This window comes from Triturus cristatus, chromosome 3_1 (genome assembly GCF_964204655.1).
Source record: "Triturus cristatus chromosome 3_1, aTriCri1.1, whole genome shotgun sequence".
Classification (NCBI taxonomy): Eukaryota; Metazoa; Chordata; class Amphibia; order Caudata; family Salamandridae; genus Triturus; species Triturus cristatus.
In genome coordinates, this window is record NC_140583.1 from 865777037 (window position 1) to 865803761 (window position 26725).

General features: G+C 45.0%; 1 protein-coding gene across 10 annotated transcripts in view; it reads left to right on the plus strand.

Annotated features, from left to right (window-relative positions):
• TLK1 (tousled like kinase 1) overlaps nucleotides 1–26725 on the plus strand; it is a 967987-nt gene that overhangs the window by 588736 nt on the left and 352526 nt on the right. For all 10 annotated transcript variants that reach the window (XM_085645312.1, XM_085645310.1, XM_085645315.1 and 7 more), the window contains one exon: nucleotides 17858–18046. In XM_085645312.1, the coding sequence (XP_085501438.1) occupies nucleotides 17858–18046 (189 nt within the window). The remainder of the gene's footprint in view (nucleotides 1–17857; nucleotides 18047–26725) is intronic.

A 26725-nucleotide genomic window follows, 5' to 3' on the forward strand; every position in this document is an offset into this window, starting at 1 on the left:
ACACGCGTGACAGACACTCTGACGAACCTGGGGTTCTCGATACACTGGGGGAAGTCATCGCTGGAACCGGAGCAGGTGAAGATTTTCCTGGGAGCAAAAATCAACACCCTGAACAGCACAGTGGTGCCCAGCGACAGGAGAACGGATGCCCTACTGAAGGAGACACGTCTCTACCAGAAGGGGTGAGCTCTGACAGTGAGGTCAGTGAGCAAGATGATGGGGATGATGGCGTCATGTATCCAGCTGGTGCCGAATGTACGCCTGCACATGAGACCATTCCAAGAATGGCTACAACAGCAATGGTCACAAGCAAACGGCAGTTGGGAAGATCTAGTGGTTGTTACGCACGCCGTGCAGGAGGAGATGACTTGGTGGAACAGAGGCAACATGACAGCAGGGAGAAGCCTGACACCACCAAACCCAACAATGACCATTACCACGGACGCATCGCAAAAGGGATGGGGAGCGCACATGGACAACCTCAGAGTGAGGGGTCTGTGGGCTCCAGCAGATGCGGTACGCCATATCAATTACCTCGAATTGAAAACCATTCTGCTAGCACTGAAGGCATTCCAGAGGCACCTGTACAACCAGAGGGTGTTGGTTCAAACAGACAACACCACGGCAATGTTCTATATCAACAAGCAGGGTGGGACACAGTCGTTCCCTCTCTCCTCTCTGGCACAGGAGATTTGGAGATTGGCCATACCTCTCAGGATAGATCTACTGGCAATTCCCCTTCCGGGGAAGGACAATGTGGAGGCAGACTGGCTAAGCAGGCAGACCTCGGCATCACACGAGTGGGAGCTCAATGGCCAGGAAACGGAGAAGCTTTTCCAGAGATGGGGAACTCCCACAATAGACCTGTTTGCAACACGCCAGAATGCAAAATGCCAAAGCTTCGCGTCCAGGTAACCAGATCAGCAATCCCAAGGAAATGCCCTATGGATAAGCTGGTCGAGGACATTTGCCTACGCCTTTCCACCGATACCCCTGTTGCACAGAGTGCTCGACAAGTGCAGAACCAGCAACATGACTCTGATCCTAGTGGCTCCGCAGTGGGCAAGACAGACATGGTTCTCACAAATTCAAGAAATGGCACAGGGCAATCCCCACAGGTTCGAGAGAAAAAGGGACCTGCTCTCCATGCAAAACGGAGAGGTCCTGCATCCGGAGCCAGAGAGCCTCAACCTGGCGGCATGGCTCCTGAAGACCTAGGGTTCGCTCACCTTAAATTGCCTCCTAGCACTATGCGGGTGCTACGGGAGGCAAGGAAACCAACTACACGAAAATGCTACAGCGCCAAATGGAAGAGATTTACTGTATATGCAGGAAGAAGGGCCTGCAAAACAAAATGACAAGAGACTCAACAGTACTGAGGTACCTCACACACCTTCTAAAGAGTAACCTCTGCTCGAGCTCCCTAAGGGTACACCTAGCGGCGATCGTTGCCTACACCAGAGGTGAGAAGGGTGGAAGTTTCTTCACTTCGCAGGTGGTGAAGAGATTCATGGAAGGAGCCAAAAGAATTGCCCCTCCTAAAAGGTTGCCGCCGCCAGCATGGAATCTCAACGTGGTACTGACGGAGCTCATGAAGGCGCCGTTTGAACCCATTCACAAGGCCACACTGCAAATGTTGACGATGAAAACGGCCTTTCTGGTGGCCATAACCTCACTACGCAGGGTGAGCGAGCTTCAAGCACTAACACTACAGGAACCCTACATTCAGATTCACAAGGACAGGGTAGTCCTGAGAACAGACCCACACTTCATGCCCAAGGTGGTGTCGGCGTTCCACATGAATCAGAGTATTCAGATACCAAGTTTCTTCCAAAACCCGACTTCAAACGCAGAACGGGCTCTGCACACCCTCGACTCTAGAAGAGCGGTGATGCACTACATTGAGAGAACCAAGGAACTCAGGAAATCAAAGCAGTTGTTTGTGTCCTTTGCTACTAGCTTCATGGGTAGACCAGTGACTAAGGGCACCATTGCTAGATGGATTGCCCTCACTATTCAATTCTGCCACAAACAGGCTGGACAGGAGCTAGCGGAGGGGCCTCAGGCTCACTCCACAAGGAAGAAGGGGGCCACCGTTGCCTTCCTGGCGAACACGCCCATTTTGGACATATGTCTAGCGGCAACTTGGGCATCTGTGCACACGTTCACGAAACACTACTGCGTGGACATTCAGATGAACAAGGAAGCACAGGTTGGACAGAAGGTGCTTCAACACATTTTCAACGACCAACGCTCATCTACCACCCAGCCACCACAAAATTAGGAAAAAAACGCTACAAAGTCTATGCACAGCATAGTGAATCCAGAAAGATTCACGCTGCAAAACGAACAGTTTCTTACCTGTCGGTGTAGTTTTGCAGCTTGAAGATCTTTCTGGATTCACTAGCGAACCCACCCACCTCCGCCAGGAAGATGAGGCTGGAGGAAGAGGGGGTGAAGTGGAAAATATCAGGAGAAATAATAACGTACAGAAAATGAACTGAAGGACTGATCAATCGCCTAGGGTTTAAAAAAAAAAAAAAAAGGGGAAAAAAGAACCCGAAGATGGCGCCCCAAAGGTGGGACTTCCGCAGGAAGCACGACGACGTCACGAGAGGTGCACCAAATGGTGGGTCGTCGCCGCCCACCTGGGTTACAAAAAAAAAAAAAAGAAAGACTACGAATCCGGACCCAACCACAAGATCGCGGAATAATGCACAGCATAGTGAATCCAGAAAGATCTTCAAGCTGCAAAACTACACCGACAGGTAAGAAACTATTTGTTCCCCAATAGGTACAGTATGTACAGAGTCCACAGTCCCCAGAGGTTTGGCAGAGGCTAAAGTTAGATAAAACCTTACTCTCTAAAATGGTAGCTTGGTCGAGCAGTAAGGCAGTATCAGAGGACAGTTTAAAGCATTTGTTGCACACACTCAGTCAGCAAATGGTATCACACACTAAATAACTGAACTCTAGGCCAATGGTTTATATATAAAAAAATGTTTGTTTTATTTTAGAACCAACAATAGGTATCAAAATATATTTTCTCAGAATGAGATGCTTTAGGTAAATACTTTTGCAATATGCAATTGGCTTTTGTGGAAAGTTACAGGTTGTTGCAATAGGCAACACAATTTCAAACACAATAATGCATTGAGTTCAATAGAAGGTTTAAGTTATTTGCAATAGATTACTTTCAGGATTACTTTTGTAATTCCAGGACTGGATCCTAGATTCAGTCCTGGGTCAGTTCTTAGAAACAAGTGATAAAAGTCGACTTAGTTGCTGTTATGAATTTTAGGCAATATTTTGCTATTTTAAAAGATAACACTTAGAAGAAATTTCATTGAAAACAGTCAATGATTTCCTATGGAAGAAAATTGGGTTACTGGTAAGTACGGTTGTGAATACTTTTCAGGGTCAGTGCTGGGTACCAAGATCCAGCACTGGGATCTCACCTAATAGCAGGTGAGTATTTTCGTTTTCGTTACTCGGCTGATTTTTGGTGAATATTTTAAGTTTTGAGAACTCCACACTTAGAAGAAATTTCAGAAGGAACCAGTCAATGTTACCCTATGGTGAAAATTGAGTTATTGGCTTTTAGGTAAGTAGTCGACTGGCAAAGTTAAGGCTTTGGGCACAGACTCGGGGGGGGGGGGGGGGGGTAGGTACAGTTGTTACACCCTCAGCGGCACAGGGGCAGCTGGGTGCAGAGTGAGTTAGGCCCAAATGTTATCCTATGGGAGGCAGGGGGGCCTTGGTTGGCGGCTGCTGACTAGCAGACCACACAGCTGTGGGAGCTGGGCTCCTGGTCACTTGCTCAGGGCAAATGGGGAAGTAGATGGGTGCAAAGGTTACACTGCCCGGGCGGCTGGGTGCAGGGTGCTTTTGAGCCTTCGGGCGCTCAATTGATTTCAATGGGAAAGCTCCGATTTAGAAAGACTGCAAGCTCGGGGACGAAGTTTCTTCAGGTGCAACCACCACTTCGAGAGGTAAGTTGGGTAGTTGGAGGATAGGTAGGTACCCAGGAGTTGGGCACATGGGGCTGTAGGGCGCCAGGTGCAGGGGTTCATTTTGGTGTCGGGAAATCTTACCCTCTGTTGATCGCGGTGGGGGGGGGGTACCTGGTTCTGAGGCTGCAGGCGTCGAGGGAAGTCCTTGGGTGCCGGACTCGGGGTCACAGTCGCAGGGGGGTCGTCCTCGTGGTCTTTGTTCACTGCAGCACAGGCCAGGCTTGGTGTGTGCAGAGTGTGCAGGGTTCGCGGTTCCGGGCTGATGCCAGGGATTAGATGCTGAGTTTGAGCAGAGCCTCTGCTCATGGGAGTCCCAGGTGCTTGGAGCCAAAAGGTAGCCAGGTCCTCCGGGGTTTGTGAGGTTGCTAGCCACAAGAGGTGCCTGGTTGTAGCAGGAGCAGGTTCGAGGGTCGACAGGCCGGTAGGGCTGGGACCAAAGCAGTTGGTGTCTTCCTCTTCTTGGCTGCTGCATGGCAGGTCTTCTTTCTTCTTGCTCTTCTTTGTATTTTTGAATCTGGAATCTGGGGAAGGAAGGAAGGTTCAGGGTGCCCCTAAATACTAGATTTAGGGACGTTACAGGTAGGTAAAGGGCAGGGACCAATGGGTCCCTGTCCTGTGGTGGGTACACCCCCTATTCTGCCACTCTCCTGTGGGAGGGTGGCAGTAGCCTAGTCCTGATTGGGTAGGGCCTCCCATCTTCAAGATGGCGAGTGCCCGGAGATGTGGTTCACCTCGCCTCCCCCACCTGAGGGGTGGGGTTGGCAGACTGGCACATCCCCTGTCCTTATTTGGGGTTTCCGGCCAGGCTTCCTGCCAGAGTGGGGGTTGCAAGTGGCCTGGGGAAGCTCACAGAGGCTGCATGCCTTTGAAGATTCCCCCTGCCCATCCTGGAGGAGGAGACCTAGCACCTCGCCCAGGATGTGCATTGTTGCAGACCCAGGAGAGCAGGGGCTCTCCTACCCAGGGGTCCAGCAACATGTCTGCTGTGTGGCAGCCTAGGCAGCCTCTCAGACCAGACGTGGATTGTAGGTTAGGTTTCTGGGGGCATCTCTTCAATGTCCTCTGTGGTGCTTGGTACATTAAATCCCACACTGGCATCAGTGCGGGTTTAATGTGCTGAGAAGTTTGATACCAAACTTCTCAGTCTTCAGTGTTGTTATTATGGTGCTGTGGGGTTCGTGTTTGACGAGCTCTCAGCACCATGTACTCTTAAATGGCAGCGCTGCACTTAGTGCCCTGGAATGGACCTGGGTACTGTAGTGGCACAGGGCTCATGCTCCTGTGCCCACACCACTGGCATAGGGCACCCAGCTAGAGGGGTGGCTGATGTATGCCAGGGCAGTGTAGGTGGTGGGCATGGCACACAGGGATGTGTGCCATGTCGACTTTGTTTTGTCTTGTACCCAGACACTCAGCCTGCAAGGGCAGTGTGTGGGTGTTGGGGTACAGGGCCTCTAAGGGTGGCTCAATGAGTGCTGCAGCCCTTAGAGGCCTTCCCTGGTCACAAGGCCCTGGGTACCTAGGGTACCATTTACCAGGGGCTGACATGTGGCCAGGGTTTTCCAATTTGGGTTTGAGGTTTTTGTTTAGGGAAGGAACATAGGCCCTGGACACCTGATTGGCAGGAGTCCAGGGCACACTCAAAGTAAATTCAGCAATTCAGCAAAAAACAATGCATGTTTGTGCTGTTGTCGGAAAGAACTTCTTTTTGTATGATCACCACCAACTTTTAGGACTGATGCTGCTTTTTCAAATCTGTTGTGCACTGCACCCTGCTGTCCAGGCCTCGGTGGATGTGCTCTAACCCCCAGAGTATGCGTACAATTGGCTAATACCAAATTGGCACATTTAACTTGCATAGAAGTCCCTTATGTATGCCACAAGAGGCACCCAGGGCTAGAAAGTTAAATGTCATTAGTAAACTGCAGCACTTAATGTTGCCACCAAAACAGTGCTGAAGGTTAAAACGTGACTCTACTTGCCAGAATAAAGCCTCTTGTCAAGTCAAAAACCTTCCTTTTAATATTAATAAGTCGCCCCTTGGAAGTCCTTTGTGGTCCACAAGGCAGGGTGCTAAATATTAAAAAGGTTATATTCCTCTTGTTTTTAACATGACCTGACAGTGAAAACCTCTGAAAACTTCAAATTGCTGTTTTCACTGTATTCGGACTGGTAGCCCCATTGTCTAACATAATTACACTAGCCGCCATACTAAGTGCTGACTTTTATTTGGGCTCACCAAAGATATTACTCCAACGTATAAAAATTTTGGCATATCGTACCTAATTAATTGCTGAGATCGAATTTAAGATGACTTTTAATAGGATGGTGGCTTTACAAAAGGGGGGAGGGGGATTTGTTGACCACTTACTACTGGACATGTGCAGGAGTCACTGGTGCATCTTGGAAGATAGAGTCTTGAGACCGAAGATGACCCCTGACGCTTATGGACCCCCGAGTGGCCACAGGAAGACTCACCACTCTTCATAGCATCCTGTATCCATAGCAACAGCATCCCCAGCATCAGGACTACTTCTTTGCTGGACCGCAATAAAAGACCAGGGTAAAGGGAAGACCCTGAGATTGCTGGACCCTACTGATAACTCTGTCTGGACCTTAATGGTTCCTGTGACTGCCTCACTATCTGTTGTGGCTTTTCAAAGAGCCTTTTAGTGGCTTTCTAGCCCATTGACTCAAACTGCTAAGCTACTTGCGATTATTTATTGCATTCTTCTAAAGATTTCACTACAGTGATTTATCTTAACTTTGAAAAATCATATATCCGTTTTCCCTTTATAGACTCTTGTTGTATTGGTGTCTGTCTAAAGATTAAAATATGTTCTATTTTTATAAATTAGTGCCGGTTTTTTACTGAGTCACATTACATAATAATCCACTATCCTACATCCGTTATTCTAGTGTTCTAATTTCTTCTGTCCTGTCTAAAGAATTCAACTTGTTGAACCTTAAATACAGTACCCCTCTGCCTTCTCCAATCCCACCCCCAAGATAAAACCTCTGTCCATTTTGAAAGTTGACAACAAATATTTAACATAATTCTTCTGTAGTTGGATTCCTGGCATTTTGGTAAGTTTCAGCTTTGAAAAATTCGTTCTACATTTGCTGTGTTTAGGAACCTGGAAAGGTAAGTGATGCATGTAACTTAAGGAAAAAGTAGTATGACTCAAAGTGGTTATCGGCAATAAATCATAGTTGCAGTCTGTAGGGTTGTAAAGATATGTGAGAGAGGCCAAGGTTTGGACTTGAGTTGGAATTGAGCTCCTTCAAAGCCCAAACCGATTCAACCGCAAAAGTAAACTGATATATTTGATTGCTTTGCTCACCTTTGATTGCCTGCCACTTGCTACAGTGACATCATTTTGCAGTGTTAATAAACTGTGGCAACAAGAACAGAGGTGACTGACCAGAGCATGAATGCAAGGTCTGTATCTTCCTGGGCCACCGGCCCATATCTCTAATCATTTTTCTGCAATATAGGAAGAGGTTATACTTTTGTGCCGCTGACCGCTGTTAAGGTGGTCCTTGACACCAGGTGCCTGAATCGGAGCAGTGGTTTGGCTTGGGTTAGAGAATTTTCCTGACCACGTGCCAGAGGAAGAAGCAGGACAAAATGGAGGTTGCTTTTGTGAGCTGACTTCCAGAGTGCTGAAACTGAAGTAGAGATGCTTTGGGTATGTGTGTGGTTGAGATGAGGAGGGCCTATGGGGGATTTGGACTGTAGCTGCTACTGATACCCATGACCTGCTGTGGGAAGAACCTCCCCTGGATCCCAGGCTAGCCCTGAGATCTGTTGCCAGTAAGACTTGCCCACCCCTTATATGCCCACCATTGATCATGGGTGTGAAATGTTTGAATTCTGGTCTCTGATCAGCATCCTGTGAATCCAGGCACATTTCTGTGCTGAAAAAAATTAATATAGTCTGTTGTGAAGAGCTCTTATGTCCATGGCAAGGTTTCTGCTTGGCCACATTGTGTGTTCCTAGGCAAATACTTTATTTCACGAACTAATTTTACTCATTCTCACATATCCGAGAACTTTCAAATAAGTCCATTCAAGATGTGCAATGTACAGACACCTCTTGTGTTTGATCTAATAGACTATACTTTTGCCCATGTTGAATCAGAGTCTAGCCCACATGAATCCTGACATGACCCTTAGGGACAATTGAATTATGTGATTTGCAGTTGCTGTGATTTCCGCATAATTATGGATTTGCCGCATTTGCGACATAAGCCATCCTCTGTATAATATGCAGCTTTGAACAAAACAAATTGTTTCCAGATCAAACGTTACTAAAAACACAGCAACATTTGTTGCTGCACAGTAGAACTCCCTTCACAAAGGTTGATTGGTCATCTTTCTGTTGCCCATTGCTGATTTTGGGTGTCAGACTAGTACTAATGAGATGAAACCTTTGCCAGTATAGTAATGTGTGAAAATGACAAAATGAGTAATGCTATCCCACAATATGCTGCATTATGCCACATAATATGCCTTTTCTTGCTGCATGAGTTGGTAAACGCTGCCACCTGATTAGGTTCCTTCCAGCGACAATTCCAGTGGCCCTGCTCTTAGTTCACTAATATCATTGCCTCAAGGGTGGGGCAGGAATGTTTCTCAGTTCATGTTTAGAACTTTGTAGTTTGGTCTGGACTGTTCCCATGAGGCACAGGGTCAAGACTGATTTGCATATAGCTGTGTGTGAACTGGGGTGGCGAAGTGAGCTAAAGAACGATGATGGATTCAGCCCAGATCTGTGACTGGGGTGAGTGTCTGAAAAGTTTCAGTGCTCCGTCCATCTTCTCCTTGTTTTTGCATCATGCAGATGCAGCCATTAGATTTCTGAAGCCATTTCAGGCCATGACTGCAAGCCCCTCTTTGCCTCCCCTGGGCCTCGAAGATCTCCAACTCTGCTGCTGCCTGGGCCTCCTAACACTGGAGAATTTATTAAGATGGTGCCCTGGTGGGGACCCCTGTTTGTGAGCGGGGCCCGGGTAGCTGCCCATACTGCACATGCTTAGCGCCGGCCGTGGCTGTGTTAGTGGCATAGGAACGAAAACCCTAAAGAATTAATGCATGAAGATGTGCTAATAAGGACAGGAATGTTATTCACTCTGCAGTGAAATGGAACAGAAGCTCCTAACAAGGAAGTAGATTAGCCTTCTGCATAGTCTCGCAACACTATAGATGTTAGTCATGAACAGGCATAGAATTGGAAGCGGTAACGGTGGTGAGATAGTTACATGCATTAACTACCTTACATTAGGATCATTCGCAGGAGAAAAATGTATCCCTACTATCTGTTAGACTGACAAAAGACTGTAAACATATTTCATTCTTGCTGAAGTGGTGCTGACATGAAGTTGAAATTGTATTGTGTAAAGAGTGCAGTTCTTCTAAAGAGAGACCAGGACACCCTATGTGAATTAAGCGTTTGCAAAACCCAATCCAACTGTGAAATGGTACCAGTCTGATTGTATTCTTGACATATTGCATATATGCTCTCTATAATTGGCTTCAAAGTAGAAGTGTAATTAGCGCTAGAACAAACACTTTTAGATATCCTGCAAAAGCTATTTTAATAAAGGTATTCTGTAGTACTTTTTGATATCCCTGATCAGGATAACTACTTTCTCATAATAGGTAGCACTCTATTGTAGAAAACCATAGATTAAAACAGGAAAAATGCTTCTGGTATTTCATTATGTAACTGGAATTGGAAATAAGTCAGTTAAGTTTATAATATTTTGTATTTCCATCAGAGGCCTTTTCACCAAATTATATTGAATTTCAACAACCAGTGTTGGTGCAGCTTTCCACACTGTTGATAACAGGTGGGTATCCTGTAATGGGCCTACTAGCTAATGAACCAGAGGTGTTAACAAAAATCTTAGTGTACACTGGTTAGTATGGAGCGGCCATAGTACAACTCCATTGAAAGCATATGAAGTCATAAAATGCACTTTTGTAAAGCAGTGTATTCATTTTTTGAAGTTTTTCCCCATTTCCAATCTGGAAAGTGTGTAATTAGCCTGTGGTGCTAATGAATTTCTCAAAGGTAATTCCAGCTCTTTATCTGCTGCACAGTTTCATTACGAACTTCGGATGAGTGATGTTTCATACACAGGTTTATCCCGTAGAAAAAAAATTAAGAAAAAAATGCAGCCACCTAAACATGGCTGCCACATGCTTGTAATACAAAAATTAAAATTAGAAAACTTTCAGGTGGGCGCTTTACTAGTAATCGTGCCATTAATTATTTATGAAGGAAGCAAAAAAAAAAATAGCATCAAGCACTCAAATTGCAGGCAGCTACAATGTTAAATCGCCACTTAGACACTATATTGAAACAACTTTGAAAAAGACTCAAAATAAATCCCTATCTAACTAGGCACCCAAAGTGCAGAAAAATAGATTATATTTACGTTGATATAAAAAGCAAGTGAATAGAATAAAGCATATCTTTTGTCAGATTTGTCACTGAAGAGTAAGGAACTTTTTTAGTTGGATGTGAACAATGTGTACAAGTTTTGTGCAGTTGCCTAAAGTGAAGTAATCCATTTGATAAAAAGGTTTGATCCATTGCCCCAAGCAGTATGCTCCAGCTGGGCAGATGCAAAATGGGAATGACATTTTAGCAGACCAATAGATGAAGCCCACTGACCAAATGCCTCCTCTCTGTATTTAGATCATATGATGTTTTGGGAAAAACAAATTGTCTCAAAGACCAGACCCAAAATTGAAATTTCAGGTATAAACACGCACAAAATGTCACATCCTCTAATTTTCCATGATTTAATGTCCCAAATACCTTTTACCAGAATGGCTTCCTGCCAATATGTGTAACCCTTTTCCAAAAAGAATACCATAAATTCAGGCAAGAAAATAGCTTTGTTTTGTAACTAAAACTATTGAGATTAATTAATGATCTTGCAAATAACAATAGGCACATAGCTCACATCTTTCGTCTATGTTGAAATATTTAAATTTATCCTGCAGGTCCCTCGAACTGTCAGCCCAGATAGTCTCTCAGTGCTACCACTGATTGAAATTATACAAGTCACGTTGGCCAGTTGATTTATTGAATGTAGTGTTTTTCGTACTGATCGAAACAAAATATTTCTTCATAGTTATCTGATCTGAGGAAAGGATCTTCATTGGCCAATGATTCCTAGGTATGAACACTATAAAAACATCATCCCCAATTAGAGTGTAGGAATATTAATTTTAAAATACTTCAGTGGGTGTAGCACCTTTCAGTGTTACCTTTTCGTGCTACAATCTCAATCCATCTTAGTTTTAAGAACCCCTTCTGGGCTTGTCCTTTTCTCAAACTATTTGAGAGGTGCAAAGTAGCACATTTCTGTATGAAATCTGGAGTCCTTTGCTTTCTCATGATAATTCAAATCTCAAAAAAGATTGCTGTAAGTGAGAATCTTTAATTCATGAAAATGTATTTTATATCGTGTTGGTCTGAAATAGTCACTATTCTGTCTGCCTTTTCTAAATGTTCATTTACAAGGTCAATGTATTGCAAAACGTTGGAATCATCATGCAGAACTCCTATTATTATTATTATTGCTACTGGACTATTATTATACCCTGTAGTAATCTTGTATAACCGTATTGAGTACCACCAAATGTAAACATCGTCCAATATTGTGATTCAATCGCTATGTTCCGTCCAAAGAACCCATTAGCAATGTCAGTAGCCTCCTTGTATTTGTTTCTGATAAACTTAATCTGTCCAGTATTGTAAGTGTTTTGCACTGCACATGTATGTATATGAGCCTTCAAAATTCTGTTCTTCAGCACAACATGGTAAGAATTGTCTTACTTAATCATAAGAAAGTGATGAGTGTTTGTTTGAATGACGAGGCACTATCAACGTCTGATACTGCATTTTTGTTTCAATAATTTGTATATTTCTCTTCACCTTTGACATCAGTGGATATTGAAGGTTTGTCTATGGTTCACCAAAATGAGGTACACTATGTAGAAAGTCCAGACTACCCTTGTTGCCTTACAGGGCTTAAATTAATAATCCCAAATACTTACTCTCTTTGTGGTAGTGTGGGCGAGCTGGCTAGGCTTATTGGAGGGTTGTATTGAGCATTTGTTGTACCTGTTCAAGTCAAGAGGAAAACATACCTGTAAGAAAAAGGCTGCAAGGTTCGCAGAAGACAAAGGGGGTCAGGCAGAAGGGAGCGGTGGAGGGGAGGAGAGAGCGGCGGGGCTCGACTCCTGAGGGTCTCAGGACCACAGAGACAGTCGGTTCACGTGAGCTCGTGTGCAGAGGTATTTTGCACAATGGGTCAGTGAGTTAGAGGCTATTACGGAACTTGATGTACCTGCAGAAGAGCAAAAAGACATAAAGCAGGACCACACTCAGTGTGGAGCTGGCCTCTCTCAAAGTTTCTCAACATGCAGGTAAGTTTTGGCGGTGGTGTTCTGGTTGCTTGATGCTGGGCGGCTCCTGGGGGGAGGGGCAAGGCAGTCCTGGCATCTACAAACTCAGCAGGAAGCAGGATCTGACCTCCTGAAGCAACTAAGACTTCTTTGGGGTGCTACTCCCTCTGTGGGCCATGGGGTTGACAGAGCACTGAACTGGGCAGCTGCAGTTTGTGCAGGGAAATGCTCCTCCTATTTAGGGGAGATGCTGCTTGGTTGAAGTGCTAGGCAGTTCAAGGGTTTGGGAAGGCTGTTCTGCTTCCAGAAGAGTCAGTGTTGGTGATTGTCGGGAGAGCAGCAGCCGGACAGGGTTTTTTGCCAAGTTAGCTGCTGGTCCACAGTTCAAATGTCTTCAGCTCTTTGTCCTGCTTCTTTCAAGCAAACAAATCTGAGTTCCTGGTTTTAAGGGGCCACCTAAATACTGAATTCCGGGGCATTAAGGGGAGTGAAGGGTAGTAGGCAATGGGATGCTTACCTCTGGGGTCACTACACCCCCTATATGACCACTTCCTGTGGGGAGTGGGCATAACCCTGTCTGAGTTCCTAATTCCACCATAAGCTAGATGGTTGATCCAGTCTTTCATGGAGCACATCGGGTAGCCCACCTTAGGGGTGTACTAACCTGATGGTGCAACACACCTATTTGCATAGCTACTTTCCAACATGTCCTGGTGCAAAATGGGCCTCAGGGTAGGGGTGTCATCTCCCAGGTCTGGGGGAAACCAGGTTCACATATCCAAGGTGGGCAGGGGCTTTGAACTCCCTGGCCTTGATATGCTAAATCACTCGCCATCCTGCTGGAGGAGGTGTGAACACCTTCCTCCAGAGGAGCAGGCAATATTTCTGCCCTCCGAGAGAATAGGCTGCCACCTGTAGGGTTTCAGAAATGTGTCTGTAGTGGCATGCTGAATGATACCAGTCAGCCAGCACACTAGACACTGGAAGGGTTTTTAGGGGGCACTTCGAAGGTGCCCTCTGGGTGCATGTCATAATAAATCTGGTACTGGTACCAGTACAGGTTTAAAGACACTGATACCAAACCCCCCAGATTTCAGTAAAGCCATCATGTAGCTTGGGAACTCATAATGACCAGTGCCTAGTTCATATACTTAAGGCATCCCAGTTCACTTGTGTCATCTAGTAATTGAACTAGACAGCACAGAGGAATAGCTGCTCATGCAGATATGCCCTCATATGTAATATAATTCACCCTGCCGTAGAGCTACAAGGCCTGTTGTAGGGGTGATGTACACTGTGCAAACCATTAGTGAGTCTCTCCTAGGGAAGATGTTAGATTGTTTTCCATAGTTACGGAAACCGTAGCCTGTCTCTTCAGAACCACAGGCCCAAGCTGCAGAATACGGATGGTGATTAGACAACAAATTATATTGTAAATCTGTGGATGATACCTTGTTAAGTCTGCATAACACTGGAAAGAATCTGTGAGGTGTGATGTATGCCTTATCAAAATCTGGTAATATGTCATATCTGAAAATGAACAACTGAAAGAAAGCTTACCTCTTCCTGACTGGGGAAGAACAACTCTAACATCTATCCACGTCCCAACACCGATGGGAGCTGGAGACATTTAGAAAGCTACGAGTGCAGGTTTATCACTGTGACGAAAAAAGCTGCTAGATGGTAATATCGACAGGCCAGTGCAATGTTGTGAAAATCTGTTCCATTTTCTTACTCGCTGCCCCTTCCCCTAGGGGTAGGGTGGCAATATTTAAAATGGTGTAGTTGTTCATAAACACTCATTGCTCACAGTGCCTGTATTTCATGCAGTAGGACATGTCCACATGATTGTTATATCCCTTCCTTGAGAGCGCATTTTTTAGGCGAGATTTTGGAGAAAACCTACAGTGTCAACAAGAGTCAAAGTACAACATCAGTTGAATGCTGTGGAAGAAAAGTCTGTTGTACAGGCTTTTTTGAACATCCTAGATCACCCCCATCACAACCCAACAAGAGGCTACATCAACATTCTTTTCAAAGGGTCGGAACTGGGGGTACAATTGACATAACCAAAGAACAAAAAACACTCGCATGTTTAGTTCACTTGCAAATGTTCAAGTATTTTGTGACGTAAATAGTGTTTGTAACACTTTTTAACTTTTTTCTCAAACACAAAATATTCACATATTACATTTCACTTTGAAAATTGTCACACCTGTTGATTGTTGCAAAACATCTGATAAACATTTTATTTAATACATTAGAACACCCCAAAGACCAGCTCTTTCATTCTTTAGTCACACTCACTGAAGTACGGTAAAACCCACTATTGGCCTATTGTTGATCCCAACTCATGACTACTTGTACTGGTTAGCACAACTCTGAGGTAACGGGGGTCATAGTCCATGGGTCCTTAGAAACTTCATTAACACTACATCTAGTTGAGGGGAAGCTTAAGATTGTTGCTGCAGACCACTGGAAAATGCTTCCTGCCTGAAAATGTAAATATGCTTGCTGGGTAGATTTTCATATGTCAACCAAATTATTAATTGTTTTCTTTCCATTGTTGTAAGAAAGAGCCCTCTTATTGCATGGTTGCCCCCCACTTTTTGCTAAGCTGCTGATGTGCTTTGACTCAGTGTGCCCTGAGTTCCTGCCAAACAGGAACCCAGGGAATATGTTCTTTCCCTAAAACTGCATTGATAACAAAAACCCAATTGGCACTCTTTGGCCACAGGCCAGCCCCTTGTAAAAGGTACCACTGGTTCCAAGGACACTGTGGCCAGAGAAGACCTCTAAGGACTGCAGCACTTATTGTGCCACCCTTAGAGGTCCTGTACCTTAACGCCCACACACTGCCATTGCAGGCTGAGTGTTTTGGTGCAGCGAAAAGTGAAGTCGACATGGTTTACAGCCCTGTGTGCCATGCCTACAACCCATTGCCCTGGCATAGATCAGCCAGGGTGGCTGGGTGCACTATACCAGTGGTGCAGGTACAGGTGTATGAGCCCTGTACCCCTACAGTGTCTAGGCTAATTCTTAGACATTGTTAGTGCAGTACTGCCATTAAGAGTATATGGTGCTGGGAGTTCGTCATTACGAACGCCACAGCACCATGATTGCACATGATGATGGCACACTGATGCCAGAGTGGGATTTTATGAAAAATGCACTCAGAGGGCACCTTAGAGATGCCTCCTGAAAAACGACTTGACACTAGTGTCCAGGCTGAGTGGCTGCTCGCCAGCTGCCACCACCAGACATGTTTCTGGACCCCTGGGTCAAGAGCCTGCTGCTCTCAGGGGTTTGAAACAATGCAAATCCTGGGACGAGGTGCCAAGCCTCCTCCCCCAGGATGGGCAGGGTCCACGAAGGGGAAGCTTCAAAGGCTTGCCACTTTTGGGAGCTTTCACAGGCCTGTTGCTGCTTTCAGTAACTGGCCCCATTGGTTTTGACCCGCACTTTGGGCAGGAGAAACCGCGGGAAAACCAAGTGAGGGAGAGAGGTGTGCCCACCTTTGCCAACCCCACTCAGGTGGGGAAGTAGAGGTGAAACCACTCTCAGTCCCAGCCATCTTTCAGATGGGCTGGGGCCCTAGCCAACCAGAGTTAGGCATATGCCCCCCCCCACCGGAGGGCGGCATAATAGGGGGTGTACCCACCCCAAGGAAGGGACCCTTTGGTCCCAACCTTTACCTACCTGTAATGCCCCTAAACCTAGTATTTAGGGGCACTCCTGAACCCTGCCTCCTCAGACAAGAATCTACTAAGCAGAAAAGAAGGACCGAAGAAGCTGTGCCAAAGCTAAGAAGAGGACGACGCCCACTGACTTGGCCCCAGCCCTACCGGCCTGTCCCCACCTCTAACCTGTGGAAGGGAAATACCAGTGTGTCCTGCAGCCAACAACCTCAAGAACCCAGAGGATCTGCCCTGCCTTCCACAAGAAAGACTTTGTCTCCCGTGAACACTGGATTTGCTCACCCACAGACTCTGGCTTCGGCCAAATCCGCATGTCTGCACCACTGCACCCGACGCCCACGGCCCGAGTTTGAGTGGCCCAACACCACGAGGAGGTCTCCCTGGCAATCCTGACCTTCGATCTGGTGGTCTCTTATCTGCCTCGAATCTCACAGCAAAGCCGGCAGCCTCTTCCTGGAGGACTCCCGCGACTTTAGCTGATAAGAAAACCAAACGCCTAAAGACACCCCTGCACCCGAAGTCCCCATGGCCTTGGGTGGCCCAACTGACAGTGTCCCAGCATCCTTAGGCATCCCAACTTAACTCTCCAACCGGTGGACACCTCCAGAAGATCTTCGTCCCCGAGCCTGCAGTTTTTGTTGAAACCGAAGAGTTCCCATTGCAAACAGGCCTCCTGACACCAAACCAGTGCCCTGTGCCGCTGCGGGTGTACTTTGTGTGCTAAACTGGATCCCCCTTTGCCCTCAGTCTACAGCAGGAGCTTTGCTCCCACAACCTTGTGGCCTGCTCGTGAGCAGCCACCATCCGGAGGCCACCTATTCCCCCCCCCCCCCCCCCCCCCCCCATTGGCTAACCTTGGGCCACAGCACTCTGCACCCATCCTGATCCTGGGGTAACCCTGGTTCTAGCCCCAGAATACCAACTCCCATAAACTTGTACTTACCTGTTAACCGATAACTTAATTTCTCTCCATAGGAATACATTGACTGTTTTTCCTTTCAAAAATGTTCAAAGTGTGGAGTTGGTTTTGTATTGAACTTTGAAAAACTGCAAAGAACTAAAATTTGCTTACTTACCTTTTTCTCTAGGAAATGTCCTAGTGTGATATCTAGGTGTATCACACGGAGTAGAAAAAGTAATCCAGAAAGTAATCTGTACAGTAACCAAAAGTAATCTAACTGTAATTTCAACTTTATTGAAAGCATTTACAAACCTGTAACAAAGGCATTTTCATTCAACCTGCCTTGAAATGTATCCTATACACTTGCCTGTGCCTGGCCTGCTTGGTTCTAGGAAATAAATACAACTAAATATTTTTATACAAATCAAATTGGTCTGAGTTCAGTCTTTGAGTGTGTGACATCATTTGCTGATTGAGTGTTTACAAAAAATGTTTAACACTACCCTCTGATAAAGCCTTACCGCTCACCCACACTACAACAAATAGAGCGTAAGGTGCTGTCTACTTTTAACTCTGCCTACCTTTGGAGTTCCACTGGCCTCTATGCACACTATACCTCATTTTGGTATAGTATATACAGAGCCAGCTTCCTACAATTATTTTTTCACCATGCATGCAAACAAACGATTTGTTTACTGTGATGTTTTGTGAGTGTTTTAATAATAACTTCCATTTTGAATAGTTTGTATAAACATAGCGAGTGACTGTTGTGTTAGCATTAGTTGTTCCTTATATTATTTGCTGATTTTAACAGGCAACAAGAATGGATCAACCAGCAAAGAGAAGATATAGAAAGGCAAAGAAAACTCCTTGCCAAACGAAAACCACCCTCTACAATTGGTGTCCAGTCACCAGTACCCAATACTGAACAAAAGCAGAGGAAAAATAAAGCTGTAAATGGAGCAGAAAATGATCCTTTTGTAAAACCTTCTTTACCACAACTGTAAGTTTAATCCTATTTCTCCTGTAGTTTGGTCTCTGCCCAATATGTTGATGGCTGGTTTCTAAGATATTTGAAATATATAAAATATGTATATGAATAAAATGTATTCTATTTTTGTTCTTCAGCAGCTTAATGTTTTGCACCAGTTCTTTTTTCCTCTTCTTGAAGTGATTCCAAGTGATTTTTTTTGTTCTACAGTTGTTCACTGATCCAAATCACTTCCCTCTTGTCAACATTTTCCTAAGGGCCTCTTCACCAGATCTGTTTGATTAGAGGTGCAAATCAGGCGAGCTTTGTCTGAGGGCCCCCTTGTGGCCTTGTACCTGACTTCGTCCAAGATGTTCCTTAAGACCTCGTCAAACCTCTATTGGGGACCCAGTTTCAGCTTCTTATTGGTTTCAGGCTGAAGCACTTATTAAACCTTGCACCCATCAAAACCTTGCACTGGTTAGTTCCCTTTGATGGATGTTTTGAGCTACAATTAGCCTTTTGCATCTTCCCCATTCCTTGAGCTTTGTATCTGCTGCTGTCCTACTCGTGCCATCAGCTAATTTGTTTTCCCCTAGGTCTTTTATAACCTCGCAGCTTTCAGTTGTTTCTTCTAAAGCAGACACCAGAGCATTGAAGATTTTGGTTCCCCTCTGTCTTATGAGACTTTTTTTTGCAGAGTTTTATATAGCGCGAACTTGACCCGAATCCAATCGGGTATCAGAGCGCTTTACATAGCACCAGTTATGTTACGTTATATGAGGACACACATTCATTTATTTTTTTGTTAGGCACGGGGAGATTAAGTGATTTGCCCAGAATCACAGGATGTTTAGCGTCATTACCGAGACTCGAACCCAGTTCCCCCTGGTCCGAGGTCGAGCGCCCTAACCGTTAGGCCAACTTGATACCATGCTCTGAGTTGTGTATATTGGTGCCATTGAGGGCCACTGCCTTTGGAAGGTTTCTCATAGGTCTGTGTTGGTCTGTAACATTTGCCATTAAGCAGTCCTGCTGTGGTCCCAGATATCTGTATTTAAGGTCCTATGCAGGTATCTAGAAACTGTTCATGTTGTTACAGTATCTCTCTGACTCTGGCTGAGATGCTTTGTACTGAGGTCTTTTAGAAGGAGGTTGAAGTCTTTGTTGAATTCTTGTAGTGCTCCTATCCTGGATTATGACTAATATTCTACATGCCCTCATGAAGCCTGTTTTGTCTTACTTCCTTTCCAGTATAGTACTGAGCTTTATTTTACCGTTTAGTTTCCTGCTGCCCTGTCACCTCTTTTGTTGCTCATTGCTCATGGTTTCCTTTTTGGTTTGAGTCATACATCTTTTGCTTTTGGGAGAGTCAGCCTGAGGGATATACGCCCAAAGCCAGAAAGCAAGGCCTGTAATATCATTCTATACAGGGTGCCTGAGGAAGGAAGGTCTCATCTGATAGAGATTTTGCTTTAGCCTTCTCTATCAGATGAGACCTTCCTTCCTCAGACACCCTGTATAGACTGATATTACAGGCCTTGCTTTCTGGCTTTGGGATTATGGCCCTTAGAGCTGCATTTTCATCTTGCATGCACTCATACGGCTTATTGGAGCCTTTTTAATTTCTGCACTGGCCATCCTCTTTTCCTCCGAACTTAACGGAGGTCTCCTTAAATGTCTCATATATGCCGCCAGGTTCTTCTGAAATGCATTTCGGGAGCCAAAAGTCTTTTCACTGGAAAGAAAATTGTCATTCCTCAATTGACACATGCTTTGCTGCGCTAAGGTGTTTTTTAAACTCTACTGTTTTGACGTCTGTACATGGATGGACTCCAGAGCCATCAACAGAGGAACATGTTGAATTTCCTTTCTCTGTCTGGCTTCTCCAAAAGTGGGCAGACCTTCTTGGTTTGGCTAATGGCTGTCTGGTCCGACTCGCTATATGCTTGTTGTTTGGCATGCTATTGTGTTTATCTTTGGGTTGCACCATAGCAGCTGAACAAGAAGAAAATGTTTCCTTCTAGAAGCATTCTCCAAAACAGAGTGCACAGTACTATACCTTTCATGTTAAACTGTGTTAAATGAAAGTGAATACAAAAATAATAACCTCACTCAAAATGGATTGAAAAAACACCTTGTGTGTTACAAAGCAGCCCCTTAAAATCCACTGCACTCCTGGGGCTTCGTTTCTCCAGTCTCTTGAAGGTTTGTTAATCAAAGGGCTCAAGAAGGGCACACCACCTGATATAGTAAATACCTGAACTGAGATGGAAAGTGTGCCACTATGAGCACGGCCACTTCATGGCGCATTGTAAGCTTGCAGGTACTACTCAGCGGATCGAATCAATTCCAGTGGGAGAAAATGGAAGAGCTCTTCCAGTGCCTGTCCCAAAAATACAAGAATATGGAGGAAACGTTACAGAAGGAAAATGCAGCTGACATGGCATACTTTCAGATTAACCCCAGTGTCATTTTATTTTTTGCATTACTGGTTTGTACTTCCAGTTTACCATCTGAAGTAACACTCTTTTAGCCTTAATATTTGATGCTTTTCACCTTTTTGGGCCACGTGTAGATGAAGCTCTAGAGATCAAAAATACACCAAGAATGTCAAATAACTACAGCCCTCATGGTCAGTCCACCGCTGCCAACATTCTCGGCAAAGTAACTCCTCCCAGTAGTCAGGCTTCCCAATCACCATAGACCTTGCTCAGCAAGCTCTGTAACAGCAAAGTAGGGAGACCGGTCCCTTTTCTGAGGAAGGTTATTTGGAAGCAATGAGGGTTGTAACAGAGGCTCTAGTTCCAAAAGAGCTTTCACTACTGCCAAACATTGATTCTGTGTACACTCCTCCTGATCACAAGACACCTGTCTGGAGAAGGATGAGCAATTATCCTTACAAGTGGCAGAACGTGGCAAATTGTTGTTTATTGTGCTGCAGGAAAACTCCCAGCTATTTTGTGCACCTACCCCACCCCCCCAAACATTACTTCATAGTAGGACAAAATCCACAAAGACCGTATTCCATTAATACTGAAAACAATTCACTCAATGTTAGGCTAAGAAGCAATGGAGCTGGAACTATTACATCAATAAGGACATGGAGTCTACTCTGTGTGCTTCCTCATACCCAAAGAGGTCTATACCCTGTCCTATTTTAGAACTGAGGATCCTAAACACTTTCCTGTAGACCATCCACTTCAGGATGACAACCTTGCAGGAAGTGATGTCAATCATAAAAGAAGGCAACTTCCTGGTGGCACTCGACCTCAAGGTCATTATAAGTACCTTCAGTTTACAGTAAGTGCAAAGCATTAGAAGTTCAGTTTTGCATTTTAGCATAAAATTTGCACTAGGAAAATTGACCAACTGACTTGTTGTGGTAATGGCTCACCACCACTATCAAGGATTTAATGTTTACTTTTAATTAGGTGATTGACTGATAAAAGGAGAAATAGCACAGTAATGCCTCTCCCCTACAGAGAAAACAGTGGGGTACACCATCAATCTAAAAAAAAGACTCTTATGTTAACTTTTCAGACTCAGAATTATCTGGGAGCAACATCAAACACCCATTTATGTCTAACTTGCCTAACAGTGGAAAGAGTGCAGGCATTTCAGAGACCCATTCCAACATGCGAGATTTATCAATTTCAGACCGTGTGAATGGTGATACAATTGTTCAGCATGGCAGCTTCATGAAGAAAGCTAGTCCCTAATGCATCTGCAAGCCAGTTGATTTGAAGAGTTTTGTGGTAGTCCAATGCCTGAAAAAGATTAGTGTTGTTTCTTCAACTCAGGTTGGTGGAACATACACGATCTCAAGACAGGATGACTTTTTGCACACCTCCAGCCACACTTAACACCTAAACTGGACCCCAACTTTCAGGGACACTTTGCTCATCACTCACTTCACCATTCAAGGAACATGTACGTATGTGGAACAATTGCCTCATATCAAAGTGGCAGTATTTTAAGCGCAAACTAAGAGTAACAGCGTGGGCAAAAACCAGAATAGTGTTTTAAAAGAACCCTCACTCACCAACCTAGTTGGTGACATGCTTCATCATCGGGTTCCCACCAGAGAGGCCGAATGCCTCTCTGGTGTGCTGCAACGCCTGAATTACAGCGGAGCTGGTTGTGATAGAACGGGAAGTGAAAATTTAAAAGGTGAATGGTTTTAACCAATAACCAATTTAATCCTGGCAAACCAAAAACCGAATAAAAACAGGTGAATCGGACAAGAGCCGGCCAATTAGGTGGGACAAGGCTCGTCCTATTTACGAGAAGGTCAACATGTTTCTGCTTAACATGCCCAGTTGGCTAAGCATTCGTCAGGACCATGGGGAACACCACGGCGGTATGCACACGCTAAGGTGCACCCTAACCAGTGGTGTTATTAAACGGTAAAACTTACTCTTATACCGCAAAAAGCCATCCTATAATTCAGGGGCTAGTAACGCCTGTAAAGGAAAAAACAGACATAACACACATAAAGACATATAAAGACAGACACTTTGTGTCACTTGAATTGCTTATTCTTTATGTGATTCAGGTGAACACAAATGGTAGGCCCATGCTGTGAAGCGGGAGTCAGTGTCAAATAACGTTATGTGGTATAAAAAACTCCCACAGTAGAGTGCGGTGCTCCATAAGGGCTAAAAGGACCTGTACATTTATAGGTGTCTTTCGTTACGGTACTATGCACTATTTGTGCCTGTGAAAAAGTTCAAATAGAACTATATTGACTGGTCGACCAGCGATGTGCAGTCGACAGAGGCTATTTAGCCATTGTGTATGCCGAAAAAATAGCAGACTCGTTCAAGTGGAGTGCATGCTGAAACGAGCGCACATAGTGTTTGCCAGGCGCCGTTGCTCCAGTGCATGACTATAAATAAAGTTGGTTAAAAACAACAACAGCATGGAAAAAAGGGGGCTGAACTCTTACTCAGTACAATGGTATTGTTTGCGTCATGGGTCCGAGAGGGGGGTAGTGAGCTATAGTATCTGTGAGGGTAAAAAACAGAAGAACCTAATTTGTCTAGGTACTCAAAGGTGAACCTCTCTGGGACCAAACGGATGCGGGGGTAAAGAATATCCACTTACTTCCATGCTCGCACACTCCCGTGGAATACCTGGCTTCGTCCTGCTCGGCCCGGATATTGGTGAGTGTAAAGCGAAACCGGAAGAAATACTAACGCAGACCGGTCATGTGATAACATCAGCGTGCGTCACGTGATCACAACAGCGTACGTCAACGTGTGACGTCAACTAGAGGGGCGTGTAGTAACAGACGAACTCCCAGATGTGATTTGACCGGGAATGCTTTTTACGGTGGAGTTAAAGGTTGCATTCTAGTTTAATATTTAAGAAGGCGGTGGACGGGTAATGTTCGTACCAATCTGTTCTAGCATATGAAGATACACAAAGCATTTGCGTGCATTCTTGCTGCGAAAAATGTATCCCATAGTTTAAAGATTCGGAATGGCAGTCATCTGGAGGGGCGTGTAGTAACAGACGAACTCCCAGATGTAAATTGATCGTGAATGGTCTTTTCAGTAAAGTTAAAAGTTGCATACTAGTCTAATATTGAAGAAGGCGGGGGACGGCTAATGTTAGTGACAAACCGTTCTAGCATATGAAAACACACTAAGCATTTGCGTGCATTCACACTGCGACAACTGTATCCCATACTTTAATGGTTTTGAATTGCAGTTAGCTGCTGACTGTTAGCTAAAAGAAAGTAGTGTCTAAAACCCTTCAAGTGATTGTGCATTTTAGGTGGTTCTCCAAAGTGACAGCTGCCTGAGAGGTCATATCAGTGCGAGGCTCAGTTAGGTACAGACTTATTAAGACAACCCTATTGATCAGGTAGATGAATCAATAGAAAAGGAGTGTTTTTGGAATCGTAAGCTATGCTATAAGGAGGCCATCAGGGTGTCATCCTGTGTTTGGATGGAAAACAGCCAACAAATCAATTCTTGAAGATAGAGTTCCATGGGATGGTGTCATTCAGACCTGTGAGGTGAGTCGAAAGGCGATACACCCATCTCTGCTCCTTTTCAAAGAGTCGTTGCTGAGTATTTAATCCTGGTTTCAGTTTCTCAATGACTGACCAGGCCATGTCGTTTGTTGTGTGATTGGCCGAAAGAAAATGTTCTGTTAGTTTGGTACTCAATTTCCGACAGCGAATGGTGCTGCGATGCTCGCAGATGCGCTGTTTTATCTTCCTGCCAGTCATCCCGACATATCTTAGTCCGCAGGGACAGGTAATCAGGTAGACAACGTCTGTGGAATTGCAGTTTGTGTGTGTCCTCTGCACCCATTGCTTCCCTGGTTCAAGTTCAAGATATTTTGAAGGGGAAGTCAGGTGGCAAACACTACATGAGCCGCACGGGTAGTGGCCCACAATAGGAGGAAGGCCCCATGCGCTGGTGATGGACACAGTCTGATCTTTGCCTAGTGGCCTCGGGCGGGTGTGAACCAAAGCATCCTTCAGACTTCTCGCTCTTTTGTAAGAGAATAAGGGTTTTTCCCAGTTGTGTTTGTTGCTCGTCAGGATGTTCCAATGTTTTTTTATGGACTTACTGACTGCGTTTGATGCTGCATTGAAAGTGGTCACACACGTGAGAGGTATGGTGTCTTGGTCGTCTCTCACATGGTCTTCTAATAGAGCATCACGATTTTGGTTACCAGCCCGCTTATTACTTTTAGAGAGGATCTTGTCAGGGTAACCACGGGATTTCAGTTTCCAGGTAAGTTCTTGTGCCTGTTTTTTGTATACAGACACTTCGCTACAATTCCGACGTAGACGCAAATACTGCCCAAAGGGGAGGTTTTCCCTCAGTGGGCGAGGATGGTAACTGGAAAAGTGTAGCAAATTGTTTTTCGCCGTGGGCTTGTGATGAGTTCTGGTTTCTAAGGTGTCGCCTGTTCTGGTGATGACCACATCCAGGAAAATCATCTCATCCTTACTGTGTGTATAGGTAAATCTAAGATGGGGATCGCAAGTATTTACCCATCTAAAGAAATCCTGGAGGCGCTCTTCAGAGCCCTGCCAGATGATAAGCACATCATCAATGTACCTTTTCCAAAAGAAAAGGTTTGGCAGAAAAGGGTTATCTGGAGCCAAAATGAACTTGCATTCAAAATCGAATACGTACAACCCGGCTACCGAAGGCGCAAAAGTACTGCCCATTGAAGTTCCTTTAGTTTGCTGGAAAAGGTCACCCTTGTATTCAAAGAAGTTCTTCTTCAGTGCGAGAGTAGCACAGCTGACAATGAATTCTCGTGGGGTGGTGTAGTTCCAGTCACTTGACTCAAGAGTTCGCCTTACGACATTGATGGTGTCATCCTGGGGGATACAAGTATATAAACTTTCAATATCCATTGTCACCAGGAAAAGTGCTCCCTCTGGGAGAACAATCCTTTGAAGTAGTGCTAACAGACTCTTAGTGTCTTTAAGATAGGTGCTGGTTGATTGAATCAGTGGTTTCAGAAAAAAATCACAATAACGTGACAGGGGTTCCAGCAATGAACCGATACCAGACACAATGGGTCGGCCAGGAGGAGGTGTTCTGTTCTTATGTGTTTTGGGCAGGATGGACAGTAAGGATGAGATGATTTTCCTGGATGTGGTCATCACCAGAACAGGCGACACCTTAGAAACCAGAACTCATCACAAGCCCACGGCGAAAAACAATTTGCTACACTTTTCCAGTTACCATCCTCGCCCACTGAGGGAAAACCTCCCCTTTGGGCAGTATTTGCGTCTACGTCGGAATTGTAGCGAAGTGTCTGTATACAAAAAACAGGCACAAGAACTTACCTGGAAACTGAAATCCCGTGGTTACCCTGACAAGATCCTCTCTAAAAGTAATAAGCGGGCTGGTAACCAAAATCGTGATGCTCTATTAGAAGACCATGTGAGAGACGACCAAGACACCATACCTCTCACGTGTGTGACCACTTTCAATGCAGCATCAAACGCAGTCAGTAAGTCCATAAAAAAACATTGGAACATCCTGACGAGCAACAAACACAACTGGGAAAAACCCTTATTCTCTTACAAAAGAGCGAGAAGTCTGAAGGATGCTTTGGTTCACACCCGCCCGAGGCCACTAGACAAAGATCAGACTGTGTCCATCACCAGCGCATGGGGCCTTCCTCCTATTGTGGGCCACTACCCGTGCGGCTCATGTAGTGTTTGCCACCTGACTTCCCCTTCAAAATATCTTGAACTTGAACCAGGGAAGCAATGGGTGCAGAGGACACACACAAACTGCAATTCCACAGACGTTGTCTACCTGATTACCTGTCCCTGCGGACTAAGATATGTCGGGATGACTGGCAGGAAGATAAAACAGCGCATCTGCGAGCATCGCAGCACCATTCGCTGTCGGAAATTGAGTACCAAACTAACAGAACATTTTCTTTCGGCCAATCACACAACAAACGACATGGCCTGGTCAGTCATTGAGAAACTGAAACCAGGATTAAATACTCAGCAACGACTCTTTGAAAAGGAGCAGAGATGGGTGTATCGCCTTTCGACTCACCTCACAGGTCTGAATGACACCATCCCATGGAACTCTATCTTCAAGAATTGATTTGTTGGCTGTTTTCCATCCAAACACAGGATGACACCCTGATGGCCTCCTTATAGCATAGCTTACGATTCCAAAAACACTCCTTTTCTATTGATTCATC